The sequence below is a fragment of the Ambystoma mexicanum genome, chromosome 6q (assembly GCF_040938575.1).
Source record: "Ambystoma mexicanum isolate Mex_15411 chromosome 6q, UKY_AmexF1_1, whole genome shotgun sequence".
In the NCBI taxonomy this organism is placed as follows: Eukaryota; Metazoa; Chordata; class Amphibia; order Caudata; family Ambystomatidae; genus Ambystoma; species Ambystoma mexicanum.
In genome coordinates this window covers 731,997,940-732,015,702 of record NC_090937.1, presented here as the reverse complement: position 1 = coordinate 732,015,702, position 17,763 = coordinate 731,997,940, and the positions used below count along the sequence as shown (strand labels likewise).

The 17,763-nt window shown below is 47.5% G+C and overlaps 1 protein-coding gene across 2 annotated transcripts in view; it reads left to right on the top strand.

The window, feature by feature from the left end:
* NR3C2 (nuclear receptor subfamily 3 group C member 2) overlaps positions 1 to 17,763 on the top strand; it is a 2,234,141-nt gene that overhangs the window by 1,987,873 nt on the left and 228,505 nt on the right. For both annotated transcript variants that reach the window (XM_069631253.1, XM_069631252.1), the window contains exon 7: positions 12,496 to 12,626. In XM_069631253.1, coding sequence (XP_069487354.1) covers positions 12,496 to 12,626 — 131 coding nt within the window. The remainder of the gene's footprint in view (positions 1 to 12,495; positions 12,627 to 17,763) is intronic.

The window sequence follows — 17,763 nt, the reverse complement described above, 5'->3', positions numbered from 1 at the left end:
GCTTATCGCCGAGGTGGTAAAGAAGTGCACCCTAGTGATGACGTCAGGGGGGCCATCTGACTCCAATCCGTGACAGGGGTTCAGCCTGTGGGTGCGATCTAGGAGAAGCTGTGAATCTTCAAGGTCAGGGAGGAGAGACTGGAAGAAGAGGCCCACATATTCAGCCAACCCCTTGTCTGGGATCGAAGTAGGAACCCCCCGAATACGGAGGTTGTTGCGCCAGGCCCTATTTTCCAGGTCTTCCTGCTTGTATTCCAGGATGTCGTACTTGTCTTGCAGAAGTCTGATTGAGCGTTGGACCTCAGTTATGGCAGAGGCATGATCTTGGATATGGTCCTCAACAACTCCCACTCTTTGTTCAACCACCAAGACCCTTTTATCCGTACTTTCCAGCTTAGTAGTAAATTCTGTCATACAAGAGCGGAATTCTGATTTGATATCCGCCATTAATTCACGTATGTCTTCTTTGGTCGCCAGAGGTCCCTTGTTGTCTAGGGATTCCTGTGAAATAGAGGAGCAGGAGTCCTGTTTCTTAGCTTTGTCGGATGCGATCAGCAGTGTTGCTATGTCCGAGGACTTGGTGGTCTTTTGTTGCTTAGTCATTGCGCTGGTTGTCAGCGGCGGGTCAATGGCCGCCCGGAGCACTGTAGCGGTGGGTGAAGGAGAGTTGCTACGAGAGCCGCTCAGGGGCCCTCAGAGCCCCGCGAGAGGCTAGGGAGCGCTACCCGTGCGGGTTATAGGCCTTATCCGCGGGCAGCCTACCTTAATTCGGATTTGGGTCGGGTGCTGGTTGTAGACTCAGGGAGGCGGTGAGGTGCGATGGAGTGCTCTCAAGAGGCTCCTGCTGAAGGCTCCCGCCGCCAACCGTTCGGGGGGATGGTCTCCTGTCCCCGCTCCAAGGGATTGAGTCGCTTTAAGGGCCGTGGCAAATGTCTATAGACCGGAAGGTAGGCCCCACCGGGCACTCAGAGGAGCCACCAATGCAGCCCGCGTAGGTCTCCATCCGCTGGGCGTGAAGCTGTAAAGCGGCGTGGGCCGGGGCACCCCAGGAGGAAGAGGGAGGAGAGGGAGCACAAAACAGGGGCCAGACAAGGAGATCACTCCGCAGGGAATTCCCCGCCAATTCTTGGTGCATGCGGCGCTCCCCGTCGGTCCCAGGAGAGCCCGAACCGCCCCCCACAGGCAGATGGAAACAGTCCTCGCTTCTTGCCTGGATGTCTAGATGCTCGTCCGTCCCCTCCGGCCTGTGTGTTACGGGGAGGCTCGCCTGCAACTCCCGGCTGCGTACGCGTTCATATGTGTGCCCGTCATCTTGGATTCCTTGAGCGGCACAGGGGGGGACTGGGATTCAGGCGGCGAGTACGGACACAGTGCTCTTTCTCCCGGCTTTCATCTTTGAGCTGCTAGTGCCCCATCGGTTCCGATCCACATAGCTGGCGTCGGTGGATTGTGTAAGCCACAGGAACCGCACAAATTTAGCTATAGCACGGGCAGTCCACGGGCGGCTTTAGAGGAGCAACTGCATCGCGTCGACTCCAAGCCACGCCCCCTTCCCTATAGCTTTTACACTTTGCACACACTGATTTCCCCTGGTAATAACCTGTGCTGTCTTTCGCTAAACAGCTTAACCAGCTCATCCGCAATAGTTTCTGTGGTGGGGTTTGTGGGAAATACAGTTGAGCTAGTTAGGGAGCAGGCAGAGGGGATGGCATTATCAATGGATATAGAAAAAAGACTACTATGCACTATAGGGGACAGATGCATTTTCAATGTCTTATTAGTTTTGTTAGGGACGTCATTTGGGGGTTGCCAGGGTAGAAGCTACTTCCCCAGGTGCCCCCTCTGCTACCCCTAGACCTGTCCTTGCGACCCATGGGCCACTGGACAAAGAGGCAGTGCCAAGAGCAGATATCTGTGTTGCACCTGAAAAAGGCAGTTGTAAATGCAGCTTAATGTGCCACATCTTTGTACACCTGGAATCTAGATCTTGTTAGCTGGAGAAATAATAGGGATGAAGGAAAAAACATGAAGCCGCCATCACTAACAGGTTGGCAGTCCATTAGTGAATATTGCCTGAATGGTTGGGTCAAGAGGCAGGGCTGTCTGTGCAGCTCGACCCAGTACTGTTGCAACAGGAAGTGTATGGGGGCTAGGTCTGGCTAGATGAGAGTGGGTAAGAGCAACCTGCAGTAATCAGTGACAGCACAGCATGAACGCAAATCTCATCAGTGTTAGTTGTTGACTGCTTTGCACATTCAGTGACCAACTGGGCCTGTGATGAGATGGGTGTGCCCCAGTGGCCTTTTCCACCAATCCTGCCTGAGCACTGTGTGACTTGGCCCAGATCTGCCAGACCTGCATCACAAGCACACTGTAGATAGACACAAGGTGAGATAATTAATTTACATGAAGTTGCCCTGCGCCTTTAAAGTAAACCATCTGGTGCTTCTTCAAGCAAAAAATTTATAAATATATTTGGAAGGATAACTCAAGGGAAACGCACTTGCTTTTGGAACAGGAGGATTCAATGCAGCATGGGTTCAGTTCATGTTCCTGTCAAAACCACTGGCACAGCTCTGGGCAACCCTGCAGACCATAGTTTTTCAGCCTGCCAATCCATTACAGTAGGGGAAAGACCATATGCAAATCTGGCTTGGTCCCACACCAAAAAGGGCAGTAAAGCCCAAACTGCTAGGTCAAATACCTTCTGCACGAGACCACAAACACCCCCAGACATGTTTCAGCCTCATTGTGCGTCATCAGTGAGGAGTAGCATAGGTCTGTAGGCCCAACAGGCTTTTCTAGGGTTGATGTCATGGAGCTGCTGCTTACAATTTAAAATACAAAAACCTGTGCCCTGCAAAACATCCTTCCCCTCTATCTCCCATCTAACAAAGAAAACGGTGGGTTACTTACCAAATAAGCAAAACGGAAAGGTGATGGTTGGAAGGTTTCAACTCATTGATAACCACTGGAACAGCTCTGGGCAATCCTACTGACCATGGTTTTATAGTTGGGCTTGCGTTGGTCAGTTGCTGTTCCCAGTCTGTGGTCAGACACTTGGCAGGCACTGGATGTCTGTGATTTGAGGGTTTAGGCCTCTTCGAGATGCTCTGTCTGTTTACAGTATAGGCCAAGTGATGTGCATTAGTCCAGGTTGTTCTGTTGGATGTCTGCTTACATTCACAGTCATTTGGTAATATGGGCCTATACAAACTGATATTAACGCTGCATATGGTGGATCCATTCTTGAATGAAATGTATATCATATTACAGTGATATCGTAACCATATTTTTCTTAGTGTACTAAGGAACAATACTATGTGATGCCACTTCCTATTTTGTCAAGGAGTGAACGTTTGTGTGCCATCACTTCCCGTGATGTTACTTGTGGGTAGAGTCAAATGACATCACGTCCTGTGATGTCATCGGAGATCAAGGGTGAGGTGATGTCACTTCCGCTACGCCAGGCATTTTGGTGAAATGACATCCCTGAGTTTTGTCCTATGTGTGCCTACAAAGTCTGCACATAAGATGGGGCCTTAAAAAGTCACTGCTATTTATGTGGGACATATGTACTTAATTATGGTGACTTCAAATCACAGTTTGAGATGGCAATAACATGCTGACAAGTCCACATAATTAGTCATATAAGCCCTACATATTTAGTTCTTACCTTTAAGGCCAACAAATATGTACAGTCTATTATTTGTATACAACGGAACAAAGTAACAGCCATTGTAATAAGCTTACTCTTACGTCCCGTCCCCTTTCCTCCATACTGTACGGAGCATGCGCTGCCCTGACTCTGTCCTCCGGCACCACAGCTCAGTCCCCTTTTCTGCGTCGACGGAACGGGCCAAATTTACCAGTGCTCCTGGGTTTGACTTCAGCCATGTAATTCCACACGCGGATACTTCTTCTCTTTGTCTTTTTTTTTTGTCTTAGCTATCATTCAGGTACTCGGTCCTCGAGTGTCACGCTCCTACTCGTTGCATGTCGACTTCCACAGGGTTCATCAGGTGTCCATCCTGCAACATGCTCTTCCCAACTTCAGACTCCCATGCCCTCTGCCTATGTTGCCTTGGCTCACACCATGGTTGGCAATCATGTTCGGCGTGTGACTCGCTGTCCTCGAAGGCACTGAAGAACAGACTAGCCAGGTAGAGGAAGCTCTTCCAGAGGTCTCCTCCAGAAGATCTTAAGAACTTGTGAAGCATCGAACCAGGCCTAAGGTAGGGCCAATATTTTCTAGCTACCCCGCAAAGCAGTCTCCTTCCCAGGAACTCTCCCACGCGGGAGGGACCAGCCAGGTCCTTCTACCGCCACGTTCCCCTAGGATGCTACAGCTACTGGCCTTCGGGTCGAGGGGTCCGCGGATCCTCCTGGGAGCAGTGTCTAGGGACCAGAGGGTTCTTGTACTGGGTCTACACCCGAGGGGCTACACCCTGTTACCGGCTCAGTGGCCGAGGGGCTACGCCCTATTACCAGCAACATGTCTGAGGGGCTACGCCCTGTTACCGGCAGTACGTCAGAGGCCTAAACACAGCTCTACCGACCCCTGGGTCAAGGGTGCCACACCTACCTGGCCGAGGCCCGAGGAGCAGGGTAGGCCTCGTCATCCACACGCAAGAGTCTGGGACGAGGCCGGGCCCAGCGGGCCGAGCAACACGTCGCAGGCACGTGGTGGGCAGCTCGACAAAATGGCCACCGCGCCAGAAAGGGCCACCCGTCTGATGCCATTCCACGAATTCGGCGAAGAATGAGTGTCGAGGTGGGACTGGCCTCAACCAGGTACGTGGCCTACAGCCTACCCTTCATTTGCGCAGGGCAACTTTACTTTGCATCCATACGGACAGGGTAAGCAGCGACTCCAGCAGTCCCCCGCTACCCTGTCAGTACCCCCTGCCACCTCTTTGGCCAGTGAGGAGGTGCTCTTTGAGAAGTTTCTCGGTCTCATGAGGTCTCCTCAGATGGGGGTTATCATCAAAGACGCAGTCAGGGAAGTCCTCCCGCCATGCTAGAGGCACCACAGCTGCCTTCATCGGGCCCCCTGGCCCCGGTGCAGCCGACTCCTCAGCCTCCACAGCCAACTCTGCAGCCTCCTCAGCCTCTGGCTGCGGTCCCTGTACCCAAGCCTCTGGCGCCATCTACCCCTCCTCCTCCTCCACAAGATCCTCCAGATCTGCAGGATACGGATGAGGAGGAGGATCCGGACATGCCATCCTCAGCCAGGACCTTCCATGAACGTCTTGCTGCCCTGGCGGAATACCTGGGCCTCCCTCAACCCGAGGTCGAACAGCTGGCAGAGGGTGTTCTGGATGAAGTCCTCACGAAACGCCCCTCTGCCAACACAGAGATTCCACTGCAAACCGATGTAGTCTCCCTGCCCAAGAAGGGTTGCTCAAGCCCCACTCGGTCCAGCCGGTCAATCGACACCTGGACGCCAAGTACAGTCAGATGGAGAGGGATACACTCTTGCTCTCGTCGCATCCTCAGCCACACTCTTCGGGGATTGCTGTGGCATCACTATACTCCAAATCTCAGTCATCCTCAGCCTCCTCCTTTGCGGTGCTTCTAGGCAAGGAGGAGATGATCTTGGAGGCGTACAGCAAGAAGATCTACTCCAACGCCTCCTTGCACCTGCGTCAGGCCAACGCAGATACCATGCTGGCTTCCACCAACCAACGGTTATGGTGGGAAATTGCGGACTTCCTCCCGGAACTCCCCACACAATGCCAATCACGCTTTAAGGCGGGGTTAGCGGAAGCCAAGCTCGTGGCGCATGACCTCATGGAACCCACAGTGGCGCATATTGATACCTCAGGCCGTGCCATCTGCATTGCCACGGATATAAGGAGAACCGCCTGGCTCTGGGTGACGAAATTCAACCCGGATGTCTAGGAGCGCATTCTAGATCTACCGTTCGAAGGGGGGACCTCTTCCACTCCTCTACTGACGAAGAGCTGTACAAAAAGAAGAACAGCTCACAAACGGCAAAGTCTTTATCCATTCTTACAAAGACCATGCCCAAATCGAACACCCAATCTCAGCAGCGCTCGGAGAAGGGTCGTACATATGGAGGATTCTGCAGTTTCCAGGAACGCAGATCCAGGCAGCCGGACCGCTCGCCATCTGAGAACCGGCTCAAACAACAAAAGGTGGGGAGTAAGGGCTTTTTCCAGTCCCCCGCCTCAGCCTCCGAGGGAAAGAAGGCATGACACGCCCTTTCGGGTCCACGTGTCTCCGGTGGGGGGCAGGCTTGCTCTCCATGCACAATTCTTGTGCCAGAATTTCGCGTACCTCCTGGATCCTCTACGTAGTATCCACGGGGTACCGCATTCCTATCCCGCCCTCTCCTCCCTCCTCCCCTCCACTCCCACAGGTTGGGACAGCAACTCTTTTGGCGGAGATCCAGTCGCTCGTAGAGAGCGAGGCAGTGGAGGAAGTTCCACCCTCCCAGCGAGGCTTCGGCTTCTACTCCAGGATTTTCGCCATTCAGAAGAAGAACCAGGCGGGCCTGAGAGTTGTGCTGGACCTTTCCACCCTCAACCTCTCCTTACCCCTGCAAAAATTCAAGATGTTTACGCCAGCCTTTATAGCAGAGACATTGGACATGGGAGACTGCATGTGCTCCCTGGACTTGTAGGACTCGTACCTACATGTCCCGATTTGGCAGCCCCATCGTGAGCTACCATTTCCAATACAAAGTCCTTCCGTTTGGCCTCAACTAGGCCCTCAGGGTCTTTACCAGACTCATGAATGCTGTAGCGGCCCTCCTCAGAGCGCAGGGCCTCCACATCTACCCATACCTCGACGACTGGCTCGTCAGGGCTACATCTCCGGAAGCGGTTCACCACTCTTCCCATGTCCTTATGAACTCACTGCACGACCTGGGCTTCTCATTCAACCTAAAGAAGTCACAGCGTTCTGGGATGAGAAGAATTCAGCTGCACTTCGCGGCCTCATGGAATCGGGAGTGGGGCTCGCAATCCAAGATCATCAACGTCCCTCCATCTCTCCTCCTGGACCAAACTTGGTGATCCATGGACTGCAACCTACAGACGGGCAAGCCCTTTCGGCAGCCCTCTCCGCAGTCCACCATCACCACAGACTCCTCGCTTGAGGGCTGGGGAGCCACACTGGACGATCTCTCGGTCTACGGCACTTGGACTCGACAGGAGCAGGAATACCACATCAATTGGTTGGAGCTGAACGCCATCTGGCTAGCGCTCGGAGCATTCCTACCACTTCTCAAGGGCAAGGTTGTCCTCATCCAGACAAACAACTCGACCAACATGTACTACGTCAACAAGCAGGGAGGCAGCAGACCCCCTCCTTTGTGCAGACTGGCGATCAGCATGTGGGAATGGGCCTTGGAAAACAAAATGTACCTCTCTGCTGTCCACCTCCTGGGGGAATCCAACCTGGAGGCGGACAGGCTCAGCAGGCTGGGAGTGGACAATTACGAGTGGCAGCTAAATAACCTCGTTATTCAGGAGATCTTCAACAAGTGGGGTCTCCCCCAAGTGGATCTCTTTGCCACCTGGCACAACAAGAAGTGTCCCCAGTTCACATCCTGGCAGGGTCATGGCCCTGGCTATCTGGCGACGCATTTCACCTCCAGTGGACCGTCATGAAAGCCTACGCCTTCCCACCTACCCCCCTGATCCACAGGGTAATTTGCAAGATCAAGGAGTTTCACAGACTCCTCATCATTCTGATAGCTCCATGGTGGCTGGCCAGGCCATGTTTTTTGGAACTACTCAGCCTCTCGGAGCTGCCCCCCATACACCTTCCGACGGGCCCAGCGCATCTTCTGGCGCAGCAGGGGGGGCAGAATCATCCACCCTGCACCAGGGAAAGTAGCCCTCACAGCGTGGTACCTGAGCATTTAACGCTTCGGCACCTTAGCCTTTCACAGGTCAATCTGAGGATCATACAGGGCACCAGGAGCAAGGCCACCAGGGCCCAGTACAAAAGCAAATGGACCAGTTTCTGCCACTGGGCAGACTCTAAGGGAATCGACCCCTTGGCCTGCAGTTTGGACAACGTGCTCTCCTTTTCGCCGCTCCTCGCTCATTCGGGTGACAGGTGGACACCTGACGCACATACCTTGCAGCCATCGGGGCTTATGGGAACTCAGAGGAAGGCATCTTTTCCTCCTCCACCCCTATAGTCAAGACACATCTGACTGGTCTCGCTAGGCTCTACCCGCCCGTCAAGAGACTACACCCTGTGTGGGACCTTAACCTAGTCTTGGGCGCCCTGGCTCACAATCCATTCGAGCCAATGGCATCCGTGGACATTAGGCTGGTCACCATCAAGACGGCCTTGCTAGTCGGTCTTACCTCGGCTTGCAGAGTCAGCGAGATCCAGGTGCTGGTCGCCTCTGAACCATATACCACCTTTCACAACGACAAGGTAGTCATGCGGACGCACCCGGCATTTCGGCCCAAGGTTCCATCTGCATTTCACTTGAACGAAGAAATAGTCCTTCCTACGTTCTTTCCCGATCCCAAGGATGAAGCACAGAGAGTGCTGCACTGCCTGGATGTCAGGCGTGCCCTAAAATTCTACTTGGACAAGACCAAGGGCTTCCACAAGTAGGACGCTCCGTTTGTCACTTTTGGAGGCTCGAGGCCTTGCTATCAGGCCTCTAAGGCCTCCATATCCCTCTGGATGGTCTCTGCCATCAAGGAAGCATACGAGGGCCAGCACAAGCCGCTCCCGGCCAACATGCATATCCATGCAGTCAGAGCCAAGGCAACGGCCATCGCCTTCCAGCGCCATGTCCCTTGGCAAGTCATAAGCAGGGCGGCCACTTGGGCTTCTCCCTCGGCTTTCTGCAAGCATTACTGTTTGGATGCCGGCTCTAGATCTGATGCGATTTTCGGACAGGCGGTTCTCATGAACCTATTTGCTTAAGGAGGGTCTTCTCCCCACCCTGGGGCTACAATCAGTTGTAATTGCCCATACAGTATGGAAGAAAGGGGACAGGACGTAAGAGTAATTATAAGTTACTCACCGTAGTGATTAACATACTCTTAGTCCATAGTCCCCTTTGCTCCATACGTCCCGCCAACCTCCCCCCTAATAATACTGGTGTCATTAGGCAATGTTAGATCTATTGCCGATGCGTCAATGGGGACTGAGGTGTGGCTTCAGAGGGCGGAGTCAGGGCAGCGCATGCACCCTGGGCTGCATCCCGCGTGCCTCTAAATTTAAAGGGGAAGAAGGTTTTTCTGGTGAAAAAGGTTCCGTCTCCCGTCCCATGGAAGGAACGCCCATACAATATGCAGGAAAGGGGACTATGGACTAAGAGTACGTTAGTCACTACGGTGAGTAACTTATCATTTTTTTTACTATACCCATTAGTAATGCTCTATGTGTATGTGTAAACACCCAAATCTGGCAAAAACAAAACTGAGTGTAATGTAGCACAAAATAAGAACAGAAGAAAACCTATCAATGTACCAAGCAGCGTAGACAAGTAGAAACCCTGATCTCCCAAGCTCAAAATTTGCAAATCTGAACAATTGATCAGGGCCAACAATTCAGATAGACCAGAGTGCTACACATCAATTATATTTGACCCACAACACCAAAATATAGAAAATAAATTTACATTTGTATTAAATTGAAAAAATATTAAAAGCAGATGTAACAGCATATCTTGACATCACCCATATTTTGCACATAACTCATCAGTCAAAACAAAAAATCTAAACTAATCCGACTAATACAGTACAAAAACTATACACAGGAAAGACTAAACCACACTTGTGCTAATTTTCCATTTAAGGATACAAGCAATTACTCTATAGTGAAAGACCCCTTCTTATTCATATGGTTTCCTTTGATGTTGTTCCCACACTTTCCCCTATTTTACAATGAGTATATATTTCTTTGTAACAATCAAAATTCGACACATTGTGTTTCCGCCTATGACGAGCAATTTATGTGCCCCAAGTGTGGACGACCTTCATCAGCACAATAGAGAATGTTTTAGCAGAAAGTGTTTTAGTGAGAAGTCCCTGCCTAACTGTGGCAACCCTCAGCAGGGTGGTCAACTGGGCCGGTTCCCACTGCTAGCTAGTGGATGATAGGCCAAAAGGAGGTATATGCAGTATCCCAATACCAGATAGTTCGGTCCCTTCCATAAGGTAGAGTGCAGTCACTGGAATGATTGCCCCCATCCCATTGCCCCCATAATCATGCAGCTTTACCTAAGGGATAATACAACTAACCCTTATCAGCCCTCCACAAAAGGGGCAGAACTGTTCAGTGCCCCCGGTGAAGAAGGGAATATCTCAGCCGTGCTAGCAGGGATGCCAGATGGAACAATTCACACTGGGCCTCACACGAGACTGGTCAGTGGAGGCCCCACTGCTAGATAGCCGCACTCTAGCACAGATACTGTAGCATACGAGAAAGACAACAAACCAAGCTCACCTTCCTAGTGTTGCGGTGAGTATGTACTTGTGAGTTGCCTGCGATGAAGGAGAGCTAAACATAATGAGGGCTCCTCATGCTTACTTGCGCAATTCCCCGCTTGTAGCTCACATGCCAACAGAGCAGAGAGATTAAGGCCTGTACAGGCACTTACAGCGGGATGCCCAGAACCAGAGACAGTGACTCTTCACTTATCCATTAACCTTGTGAAATCCAAAATGGTGGCTTGTCCTCACATAGATTCAGGCCAACCGTCTGTAAAGTTGCATGATGCCCAATTTATTGTCCTATTACATAATAACACATCCCTCAGAAACCAGTGTTCCAAATACATTTGGGCACCATCAAGAGGGGAGAGGGAAATTCCACTATCAAGATAGCTAGATGAGTCTGGCAGTGTGGGTTGTGCAAGTAAAAGCTGGAGGAAGTGGTTATATGAAGAGTGGCAAGAAAGTAGAGAACTGAGAGGAGAAAAGGAGCAAGAGATGGAGATTGTAAGAAGAATATGGAGGTTTTAGGAGTAAAGGAGAGATGTCAAAAAGACGAGAAAAGGTTCAGGAGAGTGAAGAAGGAAGCTTTCATCAAGTAGAAATGGATGAGGGGGAGAATTGGTGTTGATTGGAGGAGGCGCAACATTGGCAGGAACTAGACTGGTGGGGAGGTTGGGCAAGTGGTTCTATCAAAAAGCCTAAACACGAAGGGGAGAGGAGGCCTGACACCTATGGCAGAATGGAAAGAGCGAGAGGGAGACACATCATTGCCATACCCAAAGAGGCGGGAGAAGACCACAAATGCCCTCTAGCCATCGGGATTAGGGATGTTCCAGCAGACCAGGTCAGTCCAGCGTAGAACTCAGAAGAGCCAGTAGCAGGTCTGAGATGGAGCAAACTCCCTGGGAGCCAGGGTGCCTACATTAGGAGAGGTCAAAGAGGGATTGTTTCAGAGACCAAGATACTTTTCAACGGAGGCGTTCCTCTGACCTAGGCCAACCCAGGCTCCAACCCCAAGGATCTGCCAGGATGAGGGACACTCCTGGATAATCTTGCCCAATGTCACAAACTCATAGAGGAAATCTGTTGCCTTACGCACCAGCTGTGCATTACCCTCCTACGAACCCAACTGAAAAAGGTCTGGGTACTGTGAAACCCTGAAGACAAAGACCAGGGTTAATTGTTGGAGATATGAGTCAAGATAAATGAATAAATGTGTATCAACCAAAACCGCTGGCGTGTCATCCTCTTTGTGCATCACCACTGGTCTACCCTGTCATTGCTCAAAATAATTCAGCCTTTCTCCCTCGGATGATAACCTGCGTTCCTTGATTTAGAGAGTCATTCTTTTCATTAAGTACATTGTGCCATCATTTCTTCTCTGGACTTAGCCTTTGACGTTGTGATTACCCAGGACCTACACAATATTATCAATAAGATCTTGCATAGTGAATTGTAAGACATTGTATTTGTATTTATTTTAATTTATATAGCGCTTTAATCCAAAGCGCTTTACAAGAGGAACAAGTGAATACAAAAGCAATTGCTTTCTATGATTGTGCATCTATGTTGTGTGCCAAAGGTGCATGTGTCTTTATCATGGTTTTTAGTTCTTGAGTTTGTAATTGTTGTTACTATTTATTAAACTATGATTTAAATAAAATTCAGAATGGAAGAAGTTATTAAATATGTGTTGAATGCACGGCAACTGCTGATGCTAACATGACCTGTCTACCACTGCGTGATGATTGGAGGTTAATCTCTTATTTTCAAGCCAAGATTATGTTTGACGCCCTGGCTGTTCACGTTACCTTGCTAGTAAATAAATATGTCAGACCCGAAAGTTGGTTTATAACAGCAACCTATCCATGTTTTCTAGCTCATCCGATGCCAACCTTACAAGCAATACTACCACAAAATGTGTATGATCTTTAACTTTACAAAATATAGTTGAAGGAAATATGTAACACGTTTCAAAAGCTACAAGGTCACTATCGTAGTGTTGTTTGTGTTGTGTGCGTTAAAATTGAGTTTTCTTGTTTCCTTACAGGGAGAGGATGCGCCAATCTGCAATGTATGAACTTTGCAAGGGAATGCAGCAAATAAGCCTGGAGTTTGGACGATTGCAGCTCACGTTTGAAGAGTTTACTATAATAAAGGTTTTGCTGCTATTAAGTACAGGTGAATTATTGAAACGTTTCAACACAAATTGCTTTTAAATATTGGTCAAACATATGCCTTTTGGGGATGTGCTTATGGTGGTTAGATTTTAACACCTTCATGACATAAGGCATAGTAGTGGGACTCAGGAAACATCATTAAATAAATAATCAAGTTTGGCACACAGCATGCTTTGGCGATGAGACGATGCACTAAAATAGCAATAAAACAGGTTATTTTACAATACTGTAAAGAAAGGTCCTGGCAGCATTAGAGTGCAAGGCAGGTACAATTCTGTGCAATGCATGTGACTGTGGTTACCTCGGTTTTAGATGACTTGATATGTGATACGGATGCTGGCGATGTAGGAACGCTAGTTTTTCTTGACATTTTGGCAGCCTTGAACACCATCAGCCACACTGCAGTGCTTTGGCATTTATAAAATAAGTGTTCAGGACTGTGCTTAGATTAGATTAAGTCCTTTTTTGTTGGTAAACCGCAAACGATTTGCACGTCCAATGTTTATTTGAATCTGTTGGTCAAGTTATTAGGTGCCTGAAGAACATGGTATGCTCGGGCAATTTGTTCCTTTTGTGACAGACTGTTTAAATAGTACTCAGAGGATTTTTGGGGCGTCAAATGTGTTGCAAATTGTGCATTTTATGGACTGCTTTTTCAGTAACACTAGTCAAAACTACTAGCTGCACAGCTAAGTAATTTATCAAACTGGTCAAACTTGGCCAAAAAAGAAACAGACTCACTTGCCATCGTTAGCATGTTTAGCCTGCATTTAGGGCGTTGCCCAATTGCCTTATAGGCCAGTCTCTGCGTCAGAATAGGATTATATATATTATAGGATTATACACATTTGTAAATGACACTCATTTGATCATAAACTCAAGCCTAACACCTCTGATGTGGCATACAACGTTGCACCAAAGAAATAATAATACAGCCCTTAATTAAAGAAGCCCTTAATTTAAGGATAGGGCAATTAGCCTATTAAGATTACATGGGGCTCAGAATGAGTGTTAACGCCAGCTGGAGTGCTCATCTAGAAAAAGCTAACCTTGTGCTTAAAAGGTATGCTACACCAACCAACTCCTTTAAGAGCACACGGGTAAGGCGCATTTAGCCCTGCCCTTAGAGTTTACAAACTACAAGCCAGGCCTGCAGCTATTTATGGGGTAGAATTGTGGGGATACAGACCACGTACTTCCTTCTCTCTAATGGAAAACAGATTTCTAAAACGAACCCTCCACTTGTCAAAGAGTACGCCCACCCAGTTGTTACAGCTTGAACTAAATCTTTACGGCATTGATCGTCTGATCATAATAAAGCCACTTTTGTATTGGGTTCACGAATGCGGCACTCCATCTCCATGCTTTGCAAAATATATATCTTCCCTTCATATCATCTTGGGGCAAAATGGTGTTCCTCACTTCCTTGGTGTAATTGTATTAAAAAAAAGAACAGCTTACGTTGGGCACACAGAGTTCTAGTCCCAACCTCTACTGACTGGGAAAGACAGGAAAACATTGGTTAAATCTGCTTTCAAAGCTAGGGAGGAGGAACAAATACTTTGTAACATTGCTTATTCCCAATCTCCTATGTGCTACTTGGAGATAAGGAACAATTGTGGCTATAAATCGTATTAAGACCATCTAATGCCCAATTCTGCTCATTTGATTTGATTTGGATATTTATAACGTGCTCATGATAAACTTCATCATATAGCAGCGCAGCTGATATAAAAGTGTGATTGAATCAACATAGCAGTGTGAACGCCAAAAGCAATTTTCATAACCAGAGGGACTTCCCATAACCCTACTTAAACAGGAACATCTTGAGTGCTCTATGAAACTGATGGAGCATATCAAGAACCCTAATCTCTCTGGGGATACTGTTCCACAACTTTAGCCCAAAGACTGCAAATCTTCTGACTCTCCTTGACACACATACTGATGGCGGAACAGTCAAGAGCAGAAGATCTCTTGGCCGTAGGTATCTTGAAGGTTATTACTGACAAATCTTGTCTCTTAGATAGGCAGGTGCCAATCCATTTAAGCATTTAAAGATAAGGCACGCCACCTTACATTTAATACGGTTCTCTACTGCCAACCAATGCAATGCTCGACGAGAAGAGGATACATGGGCTGTTTTGCCTAAACAGCAGACCATTCTTATGGACACATTCTTAGATTTTTGGAGCCTTTACAGTTGCTTAGCTGGGATGCCCATGAACAGACTATTGCAGTAGTCCAGATGGGCATTTGTTAGGGCACCCAGCACTGTCGCATGATCTTCCGCTGGGATAAACAGCAAAACCTGCTGTTACAATCAGATTGAATAAAGAATTGCCTTTCTCTTTATGTTAAATTTAGGTTCGACATACTCCCACTGGCAAGCCTTTTAAATACTTGGGACCCCTCTAAATCTGAAAAATGTCCATTCTGTACTTTTGTAAGAGAAACAGCTATACACTTTGTGTTACTGTGATCACTACATGACAAACTGAGGGGATTGTATCTAAGGCCTATATTTGTTCAAATGAATTCTCGTAGTACAATAAATGCTCTGGTGCAATGTAAGAAAACAGATGACCTACCTCGAGTTCTTTAGAAGCTAGGTTCATCCACAGAGCATGGCTTATGAGGAAACACTTTGTGGACTTGTGTATCAGAATCTTCCTCACCACTGCTCTATAGTATTATGAGGAAATGCTGAGCACTTAATTGACGATTTAGGAATTCTAGTTTCTTTTTAAGGTATGTAATTTAACTAATTCCGTCTATAACCTTATAGTAATTTTATCATGAATTATACTGCATATTGGATTTTAGCTGTATATGCTATAGCTGTGCTATCTTTTAATGTTTTGATATGATATTATGTTTGTCTATGCTGATATGTTGTTACTGAAATGATTATATATCGAATAAAGGTATATTGACTGACTGGCATGCGACTTTGCCATTTGTATTCTGGAATAACTGGATGAGTTGAAACTGGTTGAATATAAAATTCACTAACACGTACATTATTTTGTTTTGGGCTCTAGCCTTCCTGCACCTCGCTGCAACAATTGGGCAATTGCTGCAAATCATCTAACCTGGTAAAGAACGTGGGGGTTCTGTATGAGGACAAGCTGGGAGTGGCTCCCCAGATCTATGCAGTAGTTAAGAAAGGCTTTCTTCTTAACTGGGATGCTCTAGAATATCTTTCCTTACATGTTTTTTCTCAGGAGAACCCGAGTGATCATTGTCCCATTTGAACTACATTAACAGTTTAATCCTGGGTGTACACTGTTTACATAGGGTTTAGAACGCTGCAGTCCAACCCCTGTTGCATCTGGGGGAAACGTGAACATATATTAACAGCCCTGTTGAGACTGCTTTGCTAATGAAAGCATGTGTCTGCTTCAACTCCAGTTGCATGGTGCACAGAGTGTGGGATATATGGACCCACTCAACAGTATTTCAGCACATCACCAAGCTGCCTGTTTGCAAAAAACAGCAAATGTCTGCGCTGGCTCCTGTGCGCAACAGGACATCAAAACTGTATTTTTGCAGCAACAAAAGGATGGCTCCACCGTCCTGCCAAGCACACTTCAGGCAGGATGAAACAAGTGGACACACTGAAGGAGCGTGCCAGTGTGTTCTTAAACATATAAATGGAATAAAGTGAAAAGGCAGCACTGCTTTGCTGAAAACCCAAATTCCCCTTCAAAATGAAACTTTTTCACCCTTTAAAAATGCTGCTTTGACGCTAATTCCATCTGTTCTGTCTTAAACTACTGTAATTAAAAAGGCCCTGCCATGCCCAGGATATTTCATTGTGCCTCAGCAAAACCAGGCATAATTCCTGAATGACAGGCCCTGTCAAATCAACTCTGAGAGAAACCAACAAGCAACTTCACTTTTTGCTCGCACAGGAACACACGTTTATTTCTTGTTTCATATTTCTCATTCCTGATTACCTGCTGCTTCTGTTTATCGACTCAGAATTGATTATTTGTGGGTTATGGGAACATTGTAAGGGGAAATCATGACTTGGGTGCTATCTGTCCTAAATCAAAAAAGTGCTCCTATTCCGCTGTGCTGTGTATATGCTCCACTAGCAGGTTAAACCCAGTGCATTGCTCACATTCTCATTGTAATTATCACCTAATTGGTGATTGCTGCCCCATATTAAAAGTGTATGATTTCTTTTGAATTTTAAAATAAATAAATACATATTTTATTTTACCAACCAGCATGGTTCATGGTCCATTGTGACCCGGGGTATTTGAAAAGGGGGTGTGATATGAGTGGTGTACCATCTCAACATTGAATCAATATAAAAAGATGAGCATTTCAGTTGTGCGCTGCATACTAGGCCAAGACCAAGATGTGTGTTGCCTGATTGAAATCCTTAACAAGAGCCATCCGTGGTCAAGGACCACAATTTGTTGTAGAGCAATTTCATGACTACATTCAAAACACTCATTGTGCTCATCCTCAGCCAGCTTGGTTTCAGTTTCCCAGTTATAAAACCAAAGATGTGTAAGGATGCTCCTTTCAGTCTTGGCAGCTTAGGTGCAAAATTCTCCATCATTACAGTTCATGGCGACGGAGAACCACCTCTTGTTCAGAAAGCACAAACTATAAATACGCCACGTTGGAGCTGTGTTGCTGTTCATCTGTGTCCGGAACAATCTTTAGTGGTAGTTGTCTGACTTTTACAAGATTCTCTAACATGCATGACAAAGTTTGATGTAAACATTGCCTTAACTATATACCAGTAAATGGTTGAGGTGAAAATAGTAGCAGCCGAGATAATAGTAAAGCCAGCCATCTAACAGGAATTTAATGTATGGCCTTACAAGAGTCACCTTTGGGTCTTATTGGTGGGACAGGTTCAAGTCCCAGTTCGGTTATGATACTGCAGAGCAAGGACCACCTGATTAGTTTCTTTTTGAAATGTAAAGCATTCCTTAGGCCAGTTCTCTTAAGTGGGAGTCTCGGAACAGTTTCACAGGTGCTCGCTGTAGAGCAGTCTGAGTGTAAAAAGGCTTCGGTGGAAGAAAGGGCTGCCAAAACCCAGATCAGCATATGCTGTCTCCATATAAAAGTGTGGGTTTCTCTTAATCTGTTCCTTTGCTGCTTGTTCATAGAAA